This window comes from Micromys minutus (assembly GCF_963924665.1).
Source record: "Micromys minutus genome assembly, chromosome: 18".
Taxonomy (NCBI): Eukaryota; Metazoa; Chordata; class Mammalia; order Rodentia; family Muridae; genus Micromys; species Micromys minutus.
The window spans coordinates 40,985,260-41,007,517 of NC_137953.1; the positions used below are offsets into that span (position 1 = coordinate 40,985,260).

Here is a 22,258-nt window from a genome sequence, read left to right on the forward strand (position 1 = left end):
TAAATGATATAAATCTCAAGCAGTGCCCTTCTGTGGTGCCTTTTTATTGTAGAATAGCCATGTATTTTGAAATATTTTTACAGTCATGTAAGGGGCTAGAGGGATGGCTCAGAAGTGAGGGCCTGGTTTAAGTTTCTACTACCCAACATGGCTGCTTACAACCACCTGTCACTCCAACTCCAGGGCCTCCAGTACTGCCTCCTAGCTTCTGTGACATGCACACGGTGTAGATGAACTCATGCAGGCGTACGCACATACTCGGACACATGTTTAAGTCATTAAAAAGACCATTATATTTATATTTACTCATATATGTGTGTCTATTAGACACATACGTGCATATATGTCAGCAATAACAATTGAAGAGGTTATGGATTCAAGATAATCCAGGAACTGAGGTCCAGGGGGCCTGGCAGGAGGAGGGTGGAAATACAGCACACATATGACATTAAAAAACCAATTTAAGTGATATAAACACAGCGTTGAGGTCTTGAGGTGAGTTTCTGTATTCTTGAGGGTTGGAATGACAGTAGTCTCCTACTCAGCAAGCGGCCATTCTGGTATCTTTTGCCACATGTGCTGGGGGCATTAGCCTAACCTCGATACAGCTTTCTTCAATAGATCTGTAATTTAAAGTGGGTATCAGGGTGTCCTCAAACAGGAATTCTGCTTAAAATAAGCAAACGCATGGCATCTAGTCCAAATCAGGTGTTAGACCCCAGCTTAAGGAACTAAGCTATAGTTCTAGTCTGGTTGTAACGGAGTGAGAGTGCTCACTGGGGCTCTTTCTGGGAGAGGTGACGCTTAGGCCAAGGAGCTGTCTGTCCTAGAGAGAAGGTGCAGATCCTCTGGAACTGGAGTTACAGATGGTTGTAAGCTGCCATGTGGGTGCTGGGACTCGAACCCAGGCCATCTGGAAGAGCAGCCAGCTAAGCCATCTCCCCAACCCAGATTTTATTTTCTAATGGGTTTCCATGGGAACCCGATTATGTAAATGACACACGATCCAAGCCCGGGCCAAAATGGTCAGAGGGATGATGGGGAATGCCTGGTGGGTGGGATAACGTGGTCTTGACCGGAAGTCTGTAATGAACTTGAGGTTGAACAGTGAACTTGAGTTGGCGAGAAACCCCAGCACTTGTGTAAAACCCTTCTTGTCATTGCAGGCAACTGCAACAAGAGCCACTTCCATCTGCCCTACCGCTGGCAGGTGTTCATATTTACTGCCTGGATGGACTTCCAGGACATGGAGTATATCGAGCAGGCCTATTGTGATCCCCAAGTTGAAATGTAAGTTGGTGGCTGTCCTCTAACTAACAGGATCCACACTTGGGCAGAGGAGAGTTTCAGGCTCACGCTAGGGATTCTGGGAAGATTTGGTCACGATTGTGACATACCAATGACGTGACTGTTTGATCTGTAGTTGTGTCCTGTGGACAAGCACAGTGCAGAGGTCAGCTCGTACTCTTAATAGCTCGTGGCTTAAAAACTGTAGGGAGGCCAGTGGGACGGCTTAGTGCACAAAAGCACTTGTCCCCAAAGCCTGACCACCTGGGTTTGCTCCCTGGAAGTCATGAAGAGGCCACATGAGGGGACCCACACACTAGAAGCTGGTGGCCATCTAGCCTGGGGTATACCACATAATAGGAGAAAGAAGGGCCTGCTCCAGGAAGGCGAAAAGAGAGTCAGCTCTGGCAAGTTGTCCTTTGCCTTCAGGAAAAAGAAGCCAGCCTGGTCCACATAGTGAGTCTAGACCTGTTTCAAAAGCAGGGGAAGCAGTGTATGGGAGAACGCTTTAAAAAAAAAAAAGTTAGCCAGGTAGTGCGCTAGGGAGGCAGAGGCAGGAGGATATCTGTGAGTTTGAGGCCAGCCTGGTCTACCGAGTGAGTTCCAAGATAGCCAGAGAGAACTACACAGAGACAGAAAGCCTGTCTTGAAAAGCCAAGGCAGGCAGACAGATAAAATGAAATACAATTAGAAACTGTGATAAGAAGCAAGATGAAAGGGCTGGAGAGATGGCTCAGTGGTTAGAGCACTGGCTGCTCTTCCAAGGTCCTGAGTTCAAATCCCAGCAACCACATGGTGGCTCACAACCATCTGTAATGGGATCTGATGCCCTCTTCTGGGGTGTCTGAAGACAGCTACAGTGTACTCACATGCATAAAATAAATAAATATATAAAATAGAAGTTTAAAATATAACTGACAGTTTGGGAAGTAATAAAGGGCTATAAAATATATAATATATATTAAAGCTGTATACATGTAAAATAAATATGTAAATATAAAATAAAGGTTAATAAAGGTTCAACCCCCAGAACACACAGGAGAGTGTGTGTGTGTGTGTGTGTGTGTGTGTGTGTGTGTGTGTGTGAGTAATCTTGCTTCTGGGAGACTTGAGACAGGCGATTCCCAGCCTAGCCTGCAGGCCAGTGAGAGACCCTGTCTCAAAAAAACCACAGTGGATCACACACACATGTGAATAATTACGGATGTTTGATGTGTACCTACAGTTTTGTGAGTGCCATTTTTGTGTTCTAGAGGCATCCAACTTGGATTTCAGCATTGGCCAGGGTTGGTGAGGGAGATAGCCACGTTACCACATTCACTTTTGGTGTGCAAGAGGGAAATGTACATGTTTTTCGTCCTGTATGGAATTTAGGTAGATGGTGTGTTGCTTCATTCTGCCACTAGGGGGCAGCATTTAGCCACTCTGGTATGTAAATGAGCCTTTTTTACCTGGTGCTCCTTCTTCCCCCACAACATACTTTTTCCCCCTTTTTCGTAATCCCAGTTCTCAAACTTGAAACTACTGGTGTTTAAGAGCAGAATTTGCTGTAGGGCAGTGTGAAGCCGTATTCTTGGCCTTGTCTTTCCTGATTCCCTTGACCTGTGGTGACCAACAATGTTTTCCATTTTACGAAGGTTCCCTGGTTTTTTCTGATCAAGGACCTACGAGGTTTTCTTAGAACAGCAATTCTCAGACTTTCATCTCAGACAACATTAATACTCTTGAAACCCTTTGAGGATCTGTGTGTGTTAATTACAGCTATCAGTATGCCATATTAAAAACAATAGCTAGGGCCGGATGAGGGCTCAGTAGATAGAAGAAGTTCTTGCCTTGTAAGCAGGATAAACTAAGTTCAGCTCCCACAGTGCACTGGGGAAGGAGAGAATTGTCTTCTAAGTGTAGTTCTTTGACCTCCTTCTGTGTGCTTGTATGCACCCCCCACATACACATAGATACATGCACATAAATACACACATCATATGCATACATATCCAATGCAAACACAATATATATACACACATGCATATACACTCTACCCATGTATTATACACATCAAATGCACACACGTAGCCACACCCCCTCACATCTCACCTAAAATACTTATTCATATATACAAACAGGAATGAAATATGCTATAAAGTTCTGTCCACACAAAAGTAGAAAAGCAAAACTGATAAATGGTAGGACTTTTGCTTTGTTTTTGTTTTTAAGAATTATTTATTTTATGTATGTGAGCACACTGCAGCTGTCTACAAACACACCAGAAGAAGTCATCCAATCTCATTAAAGATGGTTGTGAGCCATCATGTGGTTGCTGGGATTTGAACTCAGGACCACTGAAAAAGCAGTCAGTACTCTAACCACTGAGCCACCTCTCCAGCCCTTGTTTTGTTTTTTTGAAGTAGGGTTTCTCTTTGTATCCCTGATTGTCCTGGAACTTGCTCTGTGGACCAGGCTGGCCTTGAACTCTTAGATCTCCCTGTCTCTGCCTCCTGAGTGCTGGGATTAAAAGCATTTCCATCAAGCCTGGGGTCTTTTTTTTTTTTTTTTTAAGATAGTGCTTTAATATTACTATAACTGACCTTGTCACTCCTCTTATAGTTTCTACATTATTTAGACTATTTGAATTAGAATAAATCTTTTTTTTAATTAAAAATATGAGTTCCTAAACACTAAGCCAATTTGTTTTATGAACAATTTTATTTGTTATCTTTAAGGTAGGGGGGTGTCATTTTACATTTTCCCTTTATGTAAAGCTTTTTTAAAAATGTGTATGAGTGTTTTTGGCTGTTTGCATGTATGGATTTCTTGAAACTGAAGTTGCAGATGGTTGTGAGTTACCATGTGAGTGCAGGAAATGGAACCCAAGTCCTCCGTAAGAGCAGCTAGTGCTCTTAACCACTCATACCGAGTCTTTGCAGCTTTTTTATTTTTGAGGGAAAGAGTGATTATTTATTTATTTATTATTAAGGCAGAGCCTCACTGTGTAGACCAGGCTGACCTCCAATTTACAGAGATCTGTCTGTCTCTGCTTCCTGGGTTCTGGGATTAAAATGCACCGCCACACCCAGCAAGAATGCCTTTCTTAGGGAAACCATTATATATTGTCATTTTACTGCTGTGGACAGACACATGACCAAGGCAACCCAGGTTCACAGGTTCAGTCCATTATCATCAAGGTGGGAGCATGGAAACATCCAGGCAGGCATGGTGCAGGAGGAGCTGAGAGTTCTACATCTTCATCCAGCTAGGGGAGAGATTTAAAACCCATGCCCATACCGACAGGCCACACCCACTCCAAGGCCCCATCTCCTAATACTGCCACTCCCTGGGCCAAGCAAATTCAAACCACCACATATATGTTATACAGACAAATTACCTGTCTGTGTTTCAGGGTTTTGATTATTATGTGTAAGACTAGGAGCTGTGCAAAGGTAGGTGCAATCCCCAATACCACTTAGAATGAGTCAGAGAGAAATGGATAAAGAACATTTAAAGATCTGTTGCAGCCCTAAATTTAAATTCTGTGTTCATGGTAGGGGGGAATCAGAATTCTGGAAACAGAGGTCGCTGAAGTTAACTTTCTACCTTTCTCTCACAGCATTTTGATAGAAAAGCTTCCGCTCAATTTTCTGAAAATGACTTGTGGCTCCTACCCCATCCGACGTCTCTCCACTCCTTCGTCTGTCGAAAAGCCACTTAATTCTGTCTTCACCACCAAGTGGCTTTGGTACTGGAAGAATGAATTTAATAAATATGTTCAGTATGGGGATGAGGTGAGTACCACTTCCCTTTGAGGGGAAACAAGCAAAAACACTATCCTACATACTGTCCTGAGAGAGGGACATGGAAGGTGTCTTAGTCAGGGTTTCTATTTCTGCACAAACATCATGACCAAGAAGCAAGTTGGGGAGGAAAGGGTTTATTCAGCTTACACTTCCACATTGCTGTACATTGAGAAGGAACGGGAGTGTAGAGAGATAACCTGAACCTGAGCATCTGCCCTTCTGAGTAAATGTCTTTTCCTTTGATTCATAGCTTTAAAGGGGCGGGGGTGGGAGGAAAAGGCAGAGAGAGAAATAAATGTCTTCGAATCAAAATGACTTTGAGAGAAGCAAATGATGTCGAGAGTAAAGGACAAAGAAAAGACAGCGAGGCTCTGTGTAGTTAGAAGTGAGGGACACTGGAGTCGCTAAAGCAAAGAAAGACACTGTCTGTGAGAAGGACCCAGCGCCACTGTGAGAAACACCTTAACTGCGGGATAGGGACGCCACTGTTCCTGCTGAAAGGTTAACATGACCTACGGACATTTCAGAAATAAATGTCTAAAGGTTAAAAAGAGTATGTTTAGGTCAGGCAGATAGCACATGCCTTGAATCCTAACACTTGGCAGAGATAGTTGAATCTCTGAGTTTAAACCCAGACTGAAGGTGACCTTTTTATGTGTCCCTCTGACCTCAGTTTTTATCAAAGGGTTATTAAGGTCACCAAGAACAATTTGGAGATTGCCAAGGACTTGTTCAAACGTGTTTTCTAGTCCGACCGAGAACTCTGACATTTGTACACAGATAAGAGGATGGGGTATTTAAAATCATGTTTTTCTTTGAAGGAAAAAAAAGAAGCCAGCCTGGTCCACATAGTGACCCTAGACTAAAAGCAGGGGAAGCAGTGTATGGGAGAATGCTTTAAAAAAAAAATTAGCCAGATAGTGCACTAGGGAGGCAGAAGCAGGAGGATATCTGTGAGTTTGAGGCCAGCCTGGTCTACCGAGTGAGTTCCAAGATAGCCAGAGAGAACTACACAGAGACAGAAAGCCTGTCTTGAAAAGCCAAGGCAGGTAGACAGATAAGATGAAATACAATTAGAAACTGTGATAAGAAGCAAGATGAAAGGGCGGGAGAGATGGCTCAGTGGTTAGAGCACTGGCTGCTCTTCCAGAGGTCCTGAGTTCAATTCCCAGCAACCACATGGTGGCTTACAACTCATCACATCTGTAATGGGATCTGATGCCCTCTTCTGGTGTGTCTGAAGATAGCAACAGTGCACTCACATACATGAAATAAATAAATCTTAAAAGAAGAAGAAGTTGTGAGCTGCCATGTGGACTCTAGGTGTCAGTCCAGGGTTCCTGTGTTCTTGATTTGTTAGGAACATTTGAAGTGCCATCTTTCCATGGTGGCTCTGTAATTACAACCATCTGTAATGGGATCCAATACCCTCATCTGGTGTGTCTGAAGACAGTGACAGTGTACTCATATACATTAAATAAATAAGTAAAACTTTAAAGGAAATAACTTGAAGAAAGGAGATGGAAGAGGGGAGTGAAACCATCATATTCCATCTACAAAGTCCTAATGCAATAGTTAAGATCATGATATTTTTAGGATGATTTTTCTGTTTGTTTGGGTTAAATTCGTAGCTGTCTTCAGCTGTACCAGACTCTAGAGCCTTGTTAGTCAAAGTGAGGTTCACAGAACATCACCTACATACATGATGTTCAAATGCTGAACCACCAAGTCCTTCTCCTAACGCCTGAACTGTATTTAGCCAGTTCCCTGGTGTACTTGGTGTGTGTGTGTGTGTGTGTGTGTGAGAGAGAGAGAGAGAGAGAGAGAGAGAGAGAAAGAGAGAGAGAGAGAGAGACTTGGAAAAGTGGTTTAAGGCACAAAGCTAAAGAGATGGTTGAAGGATACAAGGCTTCAAGCTAGAGGGATAGGAAATCTCTAAGCCTTACAAGCATTTGCCCCCCTTTGGCTGTTCTTTGAATCAGAAAGGAAGTACTTGGAATACCACATAACACCCAGTCATGGCAGTGACCTTTATCAACCATCTCTGTGTTGATGGCCACCACATCAAACCTTTTCATAGTTTGGCTTCATAATTGTATTGAAACTTAGAAGTCTCCTGTCATTTGTTCTGGCCCCATCTTCTGGCACACACCAGATAGACTTTTTCTCTGCCTTATACAAGCAATTGAACACAAATGCTCCTCTTCCACTCCTGCTGGTCTGTAGGATGGAAGGAGCATGTAAGCCCCAAGGTATTGTCGACACAAATGCGCTTCTATTCCAGGCTCTCTCCTGGTGGACACTTTCCCCGAAGGAAAGGCCTAGCAAGGAGCTGACTGTCAATAAAGAAATCATGAGCTCCTCCCCATGTATACGGGATCACTATCTTCATCTCCTCGGCTCTAGTTTTTGAGGAACTGTCCAGCAACTTTTTACATCCAGTAGGTCTTACATCCAGTTTGCACCTGCCACAGGAAGGATACAAGATAGGAATGATGGCCTCGTTTTGACTCATATCTTTCTCTGTCCATTCCCGAGGTTCACATGCTTCAGAGGTACCCCAAAACCAGAGATTAAGTCTACATTCCTTGAGTGTCCAAACACTTCCATCAGAGCCTCAGTGGGGTAGTAAGCCTAAGCAAGTCTTCAACATAGCTGCCTGGCTGGAGGCCTGGTCCTGCTGCTCACTCTGGTTGAGAGGAGAGGAGAGGACCATTTATTTGAGCAGCAGTATCACTGTTGGAGCTTAGATGAGCTTAGAAAGGCCTCTTGACTCTCCTTCACTACAGCCACAAACTACCCTGATGTTGTGATTCACACAAGATTATTGGATTCTGTTGGACAGCGGGTGCACGTGGTGTATTCTACAGATAGTGTATGAATATCACAGTCACAGTTTTCAGGCACTTGTCAAAGTATTTTTTATTCACCTGTTGTCACTGTCACCTTGGCTCGCTGCCTCCATCTGCTAACCTAGGCCTAGTCCTGGAAGCTCCTAGCCTCTGTACAACCTTATTTAGGCCTAGAATATTTTCAACCTTTGAGACTTACTGCTGAATAAGTTCACCTGTTCTAGCTCTTTCTGGACTCTGGCTGGCTGGTCAGCTCAGCTGTTCTGGCTCAAAACTCCTCTCCAAGCTGACTTCTCTCTCAGCCTCTGACTTTTTTGCTCTGCTTGACCTCAAACTAACTCTAGCAATGTTCTAATCTTCTAGCTTCTCATTCTCTGACTCATTCTGTCTTCACCTGTGTCTAGCTTGCTCTCTCTATGCAACCTGTCTCCGTAAAACTGTCCCAGTAAAACTGCCTCCCTCTTTTTCTTTCTCTCTCTCTGGGCTGCCCTCTCTTAAGTAGCTTCCTTTCCTTCTCTGATCTCCTGAGAGTTGGGCATTCTGTCAAATCTTTCTCTGGTTCATCACTTTGTCTGCCCCTCAATTCCACATCACTTTCAAACGTGGCTACTTTCTTCTATGGGCTAACTTTACCTTCATTGTTTCCAGTTAAAGGTGTGTGCTAGGGCTGAGCCACACCACAACTAGAAACACTTTTTGTTTGTTTGTTTTTTGTTTTTCACAGTATACAGCACATCTTGGGGTTCACAGTGTGATCAGATATCTGTGATGGGCACTCACTGGATGTATAAAAGAGTTTCTATAAAACAGTGTTCTTCCCAGCGCTGTGACTTGGTGTCTGGTGGGAAGTTAGTGAGCCTGGGGTACGAGAACCTCCCTGTGTCACTAAAGCAAACCTGTGTGAGATAGAAGAGTAGCGATTTCCCCAGTCTTTACCTTTGTGTTCTTCATTTTGGATGAATAGAGCCCAAGCCACACCAGCTCCGACATCCACTCTACATACCTGGAGTCTTTCTTCCAGTCCTGTCCCAGGGGAGTTTTGCCATTCCAGGCCGGTTCACGGAAGTATGAGTTAAGCTTTCAAGGTAAGCTCTTGTCTTTGGTGCTGTGGAGTGGTTATTGAATCTGGCACTGATCACACAAATGTACACTGTCCGTGTATACGGCACACCCAAGGTCAAGGGTCATTTTTAGCTTTGGGGAACAGTGGCAGCTGTTGGCCTGGGGCCCTGTTTCCAACAGACTGTTTGTGAGCAGCCCCTCAAAAGAGCCTCCAGATTCTATGCCCACGTCTCTCCCAGAAACCAGAGGTTTGGACAAGACATCTCTAGAGGGTTCTCAGCTCTGTCGGATTCCGTTTCTGATTCTGGGTGGGACACTTCACTATTTTAGTTGCCAATGACTACAGTGGAGAGCTTGGGTCCCTGGGCAGCCTTAGACATCTAGAGACTTGCTGCTCTTCACGCCTCTTGATTAGTGACCTCATTTATCACCTCCACTTGGGCACTTGGCCCACCATCATGTTTACCTGGACCTCTGTAGAAGGTCTTCTTGGTAGCTTCCACCAGTCTGTTATGTTAAATGAAAGAGAAATGAAATCTGAGGCCAGCTTGGCTTTGAAAGCACTGTCCCCTTGGTATCGTGCTCCAGGGACATGCCTGCAAGTAGCCAGACATTTGCCCTTTCAGGGCCGGTTTTGAAGAAGTGAGACTTTCTCAAGTCCTTTACTTTGCCCAGTGTCTCAGAGGCTTGAGTCCTACGCCAATCATTATGTTGTAAACGATGTGATTCTAGAGATTATATTACACTAACCAAGACGTGTTGAAATATGCCCACTGCTTTATTTCCTGTGTCCAGAAACACTGAGTAAACAAACTAGAGTACCACATGTCAGTGGGTTGTTAGGGTAGTTGTCCTAGCTTGCATCTGTGTCACTGTAATAGACACTATTACCGAAAACAACTGGGGGAGGGGAAGTTTAGGGAGGCCAAGGCAGGCGCTTGAGGCAGACACGGTAGAGGACTGTTGCTTACTGGCTCGCTTCACTTTATTGTAAAGCAAAGTACTCTAAAGGTACTTTACTACCTTTCTTATGTGGAGCAGTTCCATCTGCCTGGGCATGGCATCACCCACAGTGGGCTGGGTCTCCCACAGAATTAGCAGGTAAGAAAATGTCTCACAGGCATGCCCACAGGCCAATCTGTTAGAAGGCAATTCCTCAACTGAGATTCCCTCTTCCCAGAGATGTCTTGTTTATTTTTTTGTCAAATTGCCAAAAACTACCATGATTAGTGTTAAAAATTATGGCTATGAAAACTAGGTATTAAAAACTATTGGGACTGAGTGGTGGTGAACACCTTTAATCCCAGCACTCAGGAGGCAGAGGCAGGTGGGTCTCTGTGATTTTGAGGTTGGCCTGTCTACAGAGCAATTTTCAGACAGTCAAGGCTACACAGAGAAACTATATCTCCACCACCACTACCAACAAAACAACAACAACCAAAATCAAACAAACAAACCCCTAATAGGGACCCAGGGTATATCTTTAATCCCTGCACTTGGGAGTCAGAGGCAGGAGAATCTCTATGAGTTGTGGGCCTATTAGAAATGTATAGTGAGACCCTATCTTAACACAAAATAACACCCCTCCAAAAGCAAAATAAACAAAAATTGAATGAGTTATTATCAAGTGAAAACCATTGTACTTCAGATTTGTTATTTTATGTTTGGTTTAAAATGTGAATTGATGGGGCTGGAGAGATAGCTCAGTGGTTAAGAGCATTGACTGCTCTTCCAGAGGTCCTGAGTTCAAATCCTAGCAACCACATGGTGGCTCACAACCATCTGTAATGAGATCAGATGTGTGTGTCTGAAGACAACTGTAGTGTACTTATATATAATAAATAACTTAATTTAAAGAAATATGAACTGATTTTCAATGTTAATTCTATAAGAAAAGCAAGCACTTGTTAACCCTGGAGTCATCTCTTGAGCCCTTGGCTTACTTTTTTCCCATATTTATGTATCTGGATATTTTGCCTACATGTCATAAAACTGTGTGCCTGATGCCCATGGAGGCCAGAAGAGGGAGGGCACCTCAACCCCTAGAGCTGGAGTTACAGACATTTGTAAGTTACCATGTAGGGGATTTGGATCAGATGTGGGCCCATTAGATGAGACATGTGCTCTTGGTAGTTGAGCCATCTCTTTAGTCCCCCACCCCTTTTTTCTAACATCAAAGCCATGGGTTGGGGTTTCATTGAGACAGGGTTTCTCTACGTAGCTCTAACTATCTGGAACTTGTTTTGTAGTCCAGACTCTACTTGAACTCACAGAGATCTTCCTGCCTCTACCTCCCTAATGCTGGGTTTAAAGGAGCACACCACCACTGCTTAGCCCTGTTCTGACTTATTTATAACATCTGGAAATCTATCTTTCATTCCATGACAAACTGTGGCTAGTTTGCTATAAGTTTCTACAGGTCAATTTTAGCATTTTTAAAACTTCAAATTAATCAGGGTTTTTGTTTGTTTGTTTGTTTTCAGAGACAGGATTTCTCTGTGTAGCCCTAGCTATCCTGGAACTTGATATATTGACCAGGCTGGCCTTGAACTCACAGAATTCTACCTCTGCCTCTGTAGTGCTAAAATTAAGGGTTCACTCTACTATCCAGCTATTAATAAATTATCAAAGTATATATTTACACATATCTGGGTTCTTGCACTCAAAATAGTGGGTTTTAGAGTCATTGATGTCATGGAATGTATAGTAGTTCTTCACTTTTATCTGCTGAATAGTATTCCATTATGAATACATTCTATAGTTTATTCATTCACCAATCACCAGTTGTTTTCCAATGTCTGTTTATAAATAATGCAGCTATTTTTGTGTGGACATAGATTTTTATTTATTTGAATGGTGTTCCTGGATATGAGAAGCTATTTAACTATTTTCCAAAGAGAGGTGTTATTTTATATTCTAGCAATGTATGGTAACTGAAGAAAGTCACTCTTGGAATTTTGAACCATGTCTACAGTTGATTTATCTAAAACTACCCTTCTCTGTGCATGTAAGATTCATTCATGACATGTACCTTTAATGCCAGCATTAATCAGGAGGCAGAAGCAGGTGGATCTCTGTGAGTTTAAGGCTAGCCTGGTCTACAGAGTGAGTTCTGGGACAGCCAGGGCTAAACAGAGAGACCCTATCTTGAAAAGAATTTTAAAAAGAGGAAATAAAGAAAAAGATAATAGTCATAAATGTTTGCTGTACAAATGACCTCTGGGGAAAAAAAACAAGTCATTTTCTAGGATCAAGCCTTGATCTTTATTTTATTTTATTTTTTTCTAAAGGGATGATTCAGACAAATATAGTTTCCAAGACTCAAAGGCATGTTATCAGAAGGCCAGTATTTGTTTCTTTGGAGGATGTGGAGCAGAAAAGAAGAGGTCCAGAGTAAGTGTTCTGAAGCTATTAGCGTGGGCAATGATCTTGCTGTATCATACTGCATCATGCATCTGGACTCTGTGTTCTTGGGAAGTTCCTGCCTCTGTCTCACTGTAGTTTCTGTTTGAGTTATTTATGAGTAAGGAGATTGTTAAGCAATGTGACATAACTGAAAGTTTCCTGGGCCAGGAGGCTAAGGGGTGCAAAATACTTGGCTAAGCTTTGTGTAACAGATTCAGGTCTTGGGTTGGAGTGTAGGGAGGGAAGGATACTCTATCATTAGGCTAGCATTTGCCTTTAACTTACAGGGTATTTTAGCAGCTCTCATCCATACTCTGGGCCTCACTCATTCCAGCTGAGACTGGCTGATCAAGGGGTGTGCTGGCGAATACACCAGCTTTTTGTTTTGCTGCGGGTCCTCTCTGTCTTCTCTTGTGCTGTGAGGGCAGGGGGCTAAGAAAAAGGCTTAAGCCAGCAGCCTGGTGAAGAGCTGGAGAAAGACTAGTTTTAAATTTAATTCATTTGTAATTACTGTACCCGTGGGGCATTTCAAGGCGGGTTTTGCTGTGGGGAATTCATTGTAACTTGCCTGTCTGCTATGAAACTCAGTAAAATCTCATTGTTCACAAACTTTGCAGTTGGATTTTTTCCCCTCTGGGGGTGTGTGATACATGAGTCAGGTTTCAAGGCAGGTGTAAAAAATTTAACTGCCCTAGATTCTTGTAGTTGATTGGTTATTAGGGTTGAAGGTGGGCTGCCACAAGGCGACGTGGAAGTAACATCTAGAAAGTGCTCACATGTGGGGTAAGCAGGGGGTCATGTCCTGGAGGGATGTGGGTGCCAGCACTGCAAGATGGAGCAGCTTGGTTCAGGTCCTAGGTCACCTCAGTTCACATCTGCTCTCTGTTCATTAGCCTTCAGGATTTGGGTAGATGAACCACACTGCCCTCTCTAGTCTACATAACAGCAACAGTGTGCTCACTGCTGAGATAACCTTCAGACCCTCAGGTGTGTGACTGGTGTTCAGTAGTGAAGACTTCTTTGGTTTGTGTTCCTCCTAGTACATGCATGCATCTAACAAAATTGACAGTAATTCACTAAATGCCATGTGAAACAGTAATTCATTAAATGTCACGTGATACAGTGATTCACTAAATGTCATGTGATGCCCATTTCACAGTCTGTTTTCCCTTTCCTTTTGAAATTACCTTTTATGGTTGATTTATCCCTAAGCTGCTTTTAAACTATTTAAGTGTGCCCTCCTCTATTTTTAAAATATGTTGCATTGGGGCTGGAAAGATGGCTCAGAAGTTCAGAGTACTGACTGGTCTTCCAGAAGACTTGTGTTCAGTTCCCAGCACCCACATCCCAGCTCACAACTGTCTGAAACCACATCAATGAACATAGATAAAAATAAATTATACAAAAATTATGTGCATGGGTGCTGTGATCTTGCCAATTCTGGTGCATATGGATGGCAAAAATTGACACTGGTATGTTTTCCCCAATATACCTTGAGACAGTTGCTAGCTAAACCTAGAGCTTACACATCACTTTTCCCAATTGTAAGAAGTAACTTCTATTCACCAAATAAAATTGTCTTCTCAGGCTTACTGCTGAATAACGCTCACCCTTTCTAGTTCTTTCTGAACTCTGGTTGGCTGGTTCAACTCAGCTGTTCTGGCTCATACTCTTCTCCAAGCTGACTGATTCAGTCTGGCTTCTCTCAGCTTCTCACTAAATTGTTCAGCTTGGCCCAAATTAACTCTGGAAATTTGTTTTAATCTTCTGGCTTGTTCTTATTCTCTGGCTTCAGTTGCTTCTGCTGACTTACACGTGAACTCACAAATGAACTCAGCTCCCCTGCACTGATTTCCGACTGACTCACCAAACTCTACTCCCAACTCTACACTGCTGTTAAATAGCTTCTCTCCTGAGTGTTGGGCATATCCTATCTCTGACTCATTCTATCACATCTTTTTCTGGTCACTTCGTCTACCCCTCAATTAGATGTCATTGTTTGGGATTAAAGGTGTATACTAAAGGATCCCAAAGGATCCCATGCCTGCATTCCAAATCACACAGACCTAGAATGTCTTTGGATGTGATCAGAGCAACCATATTGCTAGATTAAAATTTCTCTACACTCAATGAACCATCTCCTCAGTCCATCCCCCACAGTCTCTTTTCTCTTCTCCCTTCCCCCTCTGTTTCTTTGTATCTGAGATAGGGTCTCTCTGTGTAGTCTTACCTTGCCTTGAATTCAATTTATAGACCAGGCTGTCTTCAAACTCACAGTTATTCCTGATTCTGCCTCCTGAGTGCTAGGATTAAAGGTATGCCCCTCCACATCTGACTGCCCTCTAGTTTTAAAAAAATGGGATAAGGAAAAAGAAATAGGTATTTTGATCAATCAAAGTATATTTTCTCATCATATTCCAATGAGACCATTTTATAGGTGGCTTCTGTAGGCTGGTTACTAGATTTTTGAGGACTTGTCAGGTCCAGGCTGGGTTTTTGGTCTTTTTTGGTCTTTTGCTCTTCTTGTCCTGTTTACTGACATTAGGGGATGGGTGCGGTTATTCCAGTCTTTCAGCTGATCTCTCACCCTGAAAAACAGTTTCTACAGAAAGGCAAGGTCCTGTCATCATTTAGCAGAGAAGTTACAAGACACACAGGCTTGAACTGACACACCTGTACCTTTGAAGGTTGAGCAGATACATCAAGAAGAATTTGTACCTTTATATGGTAGTTTTATTTAATATCCATCCATCTATTCACTCCGTGTGTGTGTGTGTGTGTGTGTGTGTGTGTGTGTGTATCCTACTGAGCTATCTTGCCTGCCTGTGCTTTTACAGTTGAAAGTAGTGGGAAAGAGAGTGATTACATTACTAAATTGCCCCTTTTTAAAACCTGTGGTTCCTGGAACCAGGAATTTTTCAGCAGTAGTTCAGAGGAAATACAGAAGTCAACACTACATTTCCCAGAAAGCCTTGCGTGTTGAGGGTAGAAAGAAAGGGAACCAAGTAAATCTCCCTTCTGTCTTTATTTGTAGCCATCAGCCAGTGATGCCCCAGGCAAATGCTCTGACCCAATATTCTCTTCCCCAGAGGACTGCTAGCACGGTTTCTCCCAATGAATATGAGGTAATTGATTTTGCTTGTTTGGTGGGTGAATCTTTTAAAGGTGGAAAAATGCTTTACAACAAGCATATGGGTTTTAAAATTTTTGTTTATTCACTTTATACACACACACACACACACGAGTCTTCATGCACACTAGAAGAGGGAATCAGCTTCTATTCCAGATGGTTGTGAGCCACCATGTGGTTGCTGGGACTTGAACTCGGGACCTCTGGAAGAGCAGCCAGTGCTCTCAACCACTAAGCCATCTCTGGGGTCCCATCATATGGGTTTGTTAACGGAACAAGTGAATTGCTTTTTCAAGCAAGACTTAGCTCGAGTCAAAGGCAAGGTGCCTGGGTATGATTGTGATGCTGTTCCCAGAGATGCCCCATCATTCAGGCAGATTTTCACAGCAACCCTGTGAGATCGATCATGACTGATAAAGAAAGCAGGATTCTGAGAGCAACCGTAGCTTAGCTTCGTGTGCCCCACTTTGTCACCAGCCCGGCTGAAACAAGAATGTTCTTAGTCTTGTTTAGCTTTTACGTCTGGCTCCAACTCTTGTGAAGACCAATCTGCTTGTGTTCCGTAGGTATCTCTGATCTCTCTCTCACTGGTTGGTTTTGGAATTTGGGCAATTAACTTCCTGGGTCTCTGGACCAAGTTATTTACCACATGTTTGTTTGAACAGACAGGTGCACGTGCCTGTTGGATCATTACCAGAATGAACAAGAGGCCAGATATGGGCACTATAAGTCAGCCCTTCCCACCTGAGAACAGCAGGGGTGGTCATGGCATGGGTGGGCACATGTAATGATTTGCAGGCTTTCAGTTTTCTAGGTAACAGTTAAACATCTTTGTTGTTGTTGTTGTTTTAAAGTTTCTAGAACTCCATAGCCAGGATGAGGAGTTTGCCTCAATAAGTGGACAGTTTAAAGCATCTATGAAACATTTCAAGATTGTGACGATAAAGAGGATATGGAACCAAAGGCTCTGGGACACTTTTGAAAGGTGACAGAATCAGACCTTGTTCGGGGTCATGTTATTTAAATAGACCAAGACGGGGTATTCATTTTGTTTTATGGGCCCAGGTGACTGCACTGGGCTCCCATGCCTAGTGGTGGCCATCTTGCTGGCCTAGAGTTCTTGGTACTGAATCTCACCTCTATCTCTCTATATTAGGAAGAAGCAAAAGATGAAAAATACAAATGAGATGCTCCTGTTTCATGCAGCAAGCCGCGTTCATGTGGATTATATCTGTAAGAATAATTTTGAGTGGATCCTAAATGGAAATCGGGAGACCAGATACGGAAAAGGTTTGTGCTGGAGGGGAGAGAGCTCTAACTCCAGCCCTGTGCAGGGTTTTGTTGAGATGCCTTTGGCATCACGTAAGCCTACACATCTGGGCTTCAGCAGCCTTAGGAGAAATAAGCTGAGTTACCTTAGGCCTGTGTTACTACATCTCTGTTGTCCTGAGGGTGTGGGTGCTAGGCCTTGGCCCTAGGGCTCCTGTCTTGGCTGCCTCATCTTTTTCTCTGGGAACACTCAAGATCTTGGTAAACCATCATCTGCTGGCTGTGTTCTCAGCCATTGTTGTTTACTGGAGATGGCTTTTTCTGACCCACGGCTGCAGAGTTATTCAGACTAGCTTTCTATGCCGCTGACGGGTTCCAGTTAAGAGTGGGGAGAAGCCCTTTCTCATCTCAGCCACAGGTATCAGGGGTCTGCCGTCACACAGACTCTGACTCCCCTTTTCTATGAACCATTCACTCTGTGGGTGTGTAAGGAATAAGATACAGTCAGATCTGGCAGCACAGGCTTGGAATCCCAGCTACTTGGGAGGTCGAGGTAGAAGATTTAGTCTAAGGCCAGTTTGTCCTGAAAAGCTAGCTCAGGGCAAGCCTGAACAACTTAAACTCAGTAAGACCGAGGCTCAAAACAAAGAAAAAAGATCGGGGCTGTGGCTCAGTGGTAGAGCTGTGGTCTAGCCTGAGAGAGGCCCCAGAGGTTCATTTATAGTCCTAGAAAGAGAGAAAACAAACTATAATGATACAGAAGTCTGGAGATGTCATGGTGAAACCCGGTACATTGTATGCTGTCCTAAAAATTAATAATAGAGCAAGAAGAGGAAGATGAGAAAGATGATGATGAGGATGGTGGTGGTGACATGGTAATTCTGATGGCCATTGTATGCTGCAGGTCTGGGGCAGCTTAGTATAGAAATTTACAGTAGGGACCAGACCTAGCACCGTGCAAAATAATATGTAATAGCTGAGTGTGGTGGTGCATCATTTTTTCTTTTGTTTTGTTCATTCTTTTTTTTTTTTTTTTTTTTTTTGTCTAGACAGGGTTTCTCTGTGTAGCCTTGGCTGTCCTGGAACTTGCTCTGTAGAGCCGGTAGGCCTCAGACTCAGAAATCCTCCTGCCTCTGTCTCCCAAGTGCTGGGGGTTAAAGGTTTGCTGTCAGTGCCCAGCTTTGGCAGTCTCAGCACGTGGGGGGCAGAGGCAGGAGGCTCTCTGAGGGTGAGTTTAGACTGGTTCACATGGAGAGTTCCAGGACAGCCAGGCCTACACATTGAGACCTTGTCCTAAATAAAATAAAGAAGCATGCCACTCCCTTCAGTGACTCAGGGGCTCTCTGGATCAGTGTGGAGCACAGGTGTAAGTACCTATCTGGTAAAACTGAGGAGCTGGGGACCCAGGAGAAGGTGTGAGAGCAATGGCAGCTGGAGTCAATGGCTGTAGGATTATGGTTGGTGGGTGGATATGACTGTATATTTGGTTATTTTCCAGTTCCTGTCCTACTTTTTTTTTTCTGAGTGATTTTTCTTTTTATTTATTTATTTTTATTATTTTATTGGATATTCTCTATTTACATTTCAAATGTTATCCCCTCCCTTTTCAATCCCATTCCCCCTCCCCCTCCACTGTTTCCATGAAGGTGCTCCCTCCGCCAATCACCCTCTCCACCTCAGTGCCTTGGTGTTCCCCTACACTGGGAAAACATGCCTTCCTGGCCTACTTTCTAAGTCAGAGGAAAGGTCCTGGATGGACTAATTCTCTTGAAAATAAGTTTGTTTTGATTAAACCTTACACTGATAAGAAAGCACAGTGCCATGGGAGTGAGGGAAAACATACAAAGAGAGTAGTCCTGGGCTGAGGAGAATAGTTCAGGCGCAGTCAGAGGACCTGAGTGTGACCCTTAGAACTATTAAAAAAAAATAGTCACAATGTAATCTCAGTGCTGGGTAGGCAGGCAGGTAGATCTCTGGGTCTCACTGACGGTCAGCACAGCCCATGAGTTAAGTTCAGGGCCCACTTCAGTCAGTCAACAGTAAGTAGATGTGGATGGCACCTGTGCCTAAGGTTAGCCTCTGACTTTTACACACTTACACACATGCATGCTGTACACCTGCACGCAAACACAGTAGTAGTTCAGGCTGTATTCGAAGTACTTAGAATCTGAGACAGAAAGATTACTGGAAGTCTGAAGTCAGTCTGGGTTCTCCCCAAACTCCGAAACAAGGCCTGGGATGTAGTTCAGTTAGCAGACTGCTTCTAAGACAAGTTTGTATCTGACACCCTGCAACTCTCAGTGGGTACTGCCTTCCAGGCATTTTTCCTTTTGTGCCTTGTAAAGTGAGGGTTCTCCTTAAGGGTGTCTTTAACAGTTGTAACCACCTTGTTGGTACCTGTTCTCTGTGCCCTGCCCTCAACTTTAAATGAATTCATTATTCTCTGGCAAAGTGCACAGTTTTTATTATATTCCTGCTCTGAATTCTCATTATATTTCTCAGTAAACACAGAGAGAAATCTTCAGCCTTAATTTTACCATCTTGAAATTCCTTCTGCCAGACAGCTTAGGCAATTACCTTTACATTCAGCTTCATTCAGTCAGGACATGGGCTAGAGAGATAGCTTACAGGGTTAAGAGCACTGTTTTTTTTTTTTTCCAGAGGGCCTGGGTTCAATTCCCAATACCCTGATGGAGGCTCATAACCATCCTCTTCTGTCCCCACCCCACCCCTGTACACCCCTCTCCCAGAGCAGCCCATTAAGCTCTGCCTGCAGCTGTAGCCCACAGGTCCAAACTCTTCCACATTCCCTCCACAAACCAGCTCCAAAGGCCTACACGCCCTGGGTTAAGTTTGTGACAGCAACAAACCTGTTTTCTGTATCGGTTGTCACCGTGACCAAGTACCCAACAAGAAGCAACTTAAGGGGCAATGGGTTTGTTTCGGTGGAGAAAGCACAGCAGCAATAATCCCAGGCACCTGGGTAAAATGCAGCCGGGGTCAAAAAGCAGGTGTGGGGTGGGGGGATGTTAGCGTATGTCTGGTTTTCTTCCTTTTTATTTTACTCAGTCTGGGTTTCCAGTCCTTGGAATGAGGATACCCGAGTATAGGTGGGTCTTTCAGGAAAACCTCTCTGTTATCAGAGCTGTGCCGTCCACCTGACTGGAAATGCAGTTAAGTTGGTGATGAGGATCTGCTATTGAGAGGCATTGTTGGCTGACGTTTCTTTCCTTTATATCAATATCTGCATCTTTGTATTCTGTTATAACCTATACTCGCTGATTAGTGATTCTCCACCTTTTTCTGATCACTTCTAGGAAATTATTTTGCAAAAGAAGCCATCTATTCCCACAAGAATTGCTCATTTGAAACCGGAAACATTGTTATGTTTGTTGCCCGAGTCCTGGTTGGAAATGTCATTGAAGGGAATATGGCGTACAGTAGCCCTCCTGCGTCCTATGACAGCTGTGTGGACACCAGGCTGAATCCCTCTGTCTTTGTCATTTTCCAGAAAGAACAGATTTACCCAGAGTATGTGATTGAGTATGTGGAGTTAGAGAAAGAAAAAGGTTGCATAATTAGTTAGAAACGACGTATACTGTGCCGAAACCATTCTCTTGCCATCTAGGACCAAATCATCCCCAGACAGTAGACAGGCTTTACATTCCCTGCTCCATTACCTAACGTCTCTCCCAACCCCTTACACATTGTTCCCAAGTCCATTTTAACCTCCCCAGTACCAGCCATTCCAGTGTTCTTATAATCCTTGGCGCCTTTGCACCTAGTCCATTGGTTCTAGATGAACTGTTCTGTCGGTTTGGACCACCTAGTAGGCAATATCTGTTTTGTTTAACATTCAAAGTGCAATTCGGGTATAGATTCTCCACACAATTACTTTGATTAAAAAAAAATATCAAATTTACTATACTATAAGAGGGAAATATAAAGTCATAACTTCGGCACGACTTTACAGTACTGAGGCACAGGGTCGTCGGATGCCTACATTTACCATGAATCAACATGAGCTTATAAGAAAGCACTTGGAGGAATAGGAAAAAGCAGGAACATGTGGAGACATTAGAGTAAAAACTATCGAAGCATGTTATTTGCAATGTCAGCAGCTATCTGTACATGGTAAGAACGAAATGCCTTCATTGAAATAAAGACACAGCACAGAAGAACTTACAGATTGTCGAGACAGCGAGAATGAAGAGGTACATTCTTGCAGACGAGCTGTGCATCATAGTGAATGTCTAAAGAGACATTCAAAACTCGTATAGGGTGCAGAGTAATTTCTTATTGTGAGGAACTGCCCAATGTATTGAAAGATGCATAGTTGGCTCTCACATGCTAAATGCCAGGAGCGCCCTCCTTCGCCCGAAATCATGACAGCCGCTAGACCCTACTAGACCTGTTCATCCTTTTAAAGGTAAATCCTTTAAAACAGGCTTTGCCATTTTGAGATGATTTATAGGTAATCTAATCTACATTTGAGCTTATTCAGACCTAATTTAGTGCCCTACTTGTGTTATAGTGGAAGCTTAGCAGGTCAGAACTCTTGTGATGGATACAAAACTGTAAGTGCTCAGGCATGACTATGCAGTCAGCTACAGAACATGTCAATCTCACTAGGAATAGGTTTGGCTTAAGAGTTCAGCAGGGGCACTTCCTGAGCTGAATTAAGTACAGGAAAATGAAGATTAAAGGGATGTGTGGCAGATTGCAGTGTTAGGGTACACCGTAGCAGACTCTGCGCCTCATCTGTCTATGGTGAAGGGAAGGGCCGAATCACTTTAGTTGAAATGATAGATAATAAAGACAGGACAAATTACAGTCTGTCTCAGAGGAATCCAAGGATTCCTTCTCAGGCGAGTTGTAGGTCCTACATAAATGTCCAGCAGGACATTAGACAATCGTAAAGGTGCAAAACTGTTTGTGTGTGGGACTGACCCATCCACACACAGCAGGGCACTTCTGCCTCAGGCGGCATCTACTCAGTACCGTTAATAAACTTCACATTCAAAAATCAACAGCCATCACTCTCCGGTATGCTACAGTGGGACCGCTAACCTGCTAACCTAGTTTAATGGCAATGCTCTTAGATCAACTCAATTGCTATTCCCACTGTTTCACAACAGAATGAGCCAGATCCTGGCCTCTCAAGACCCCGGTTTTTAAAAATGTTGTGTTCCTTGACTTATAATCCTTCATGTTTGCTCAATAAAAAGAAGAAAGTAATTTGATTCATTTGCCTTCATTTGCTCTGTTTATGGCTATTTCAAAAACAAACAAACAAAAAACCACCACAGACAGCAGACTTGAAGGCAAGACAGGCATGGTGACAGCTAAGGCTGAAGTTGATTGGCGTGGCTTTAGACCACAAACTTAAGGAGACAAGTGTTAGAAGTCATAAGCATACTTTTCCTCCTCTCTTTCCAAAGGTGGTAACAGTGTTGGACTAA

General features: G+C 43.4%; 1 protein-coding gene across 2 annotated transcripts in view; it reads left to right on the forward strand.

Moving 5' to 3' along the window:
* ZC3HAV1 (zinc finger CCCH-type containing, antiviral 1) overlaps positions 1–22,258 on the forward strand; it is a 47,842-nt gene that overhangs the window by 23,426 nt on the left and 2,158 nt on the right. The window contains exons 6-13 of one of the 2 annotated variants that reach the window (XM_080931924.1): positions 1,167–1,290; positions 4,892–5,066; positions 8,895–9,015; positions 12,283–12,385; positions 15,432–15,522; positions 16,382–16,512; positions 16,684–16,817; positions 20,114–20,327. In XM_080931924.1, coding sequence (XP_080788050.1) covers positions 1,167–1,290; positions 4,892–5,066; positions 8,895–9,015; positions 12,283–12,385; positions 15,432–15,522; positions 16,382–16,512; positions 16,684–16,817; positions 20,114–20,327 — 1,093 coding nt within the window. Of the gene's footprint in view, positions 1–1,166; positions 1,291–4,891; positions 5,067–8,894; positions 9,016–12,282; positions 12,386–15,431; positions 15,523–16,381; positions 16,513–16,683; positions 16,818–20,113; positions 22,035–22,258 lie in introns of those variants that run through there. The other variant, XM_080931923.1, reaches the window with a different exon arrangement.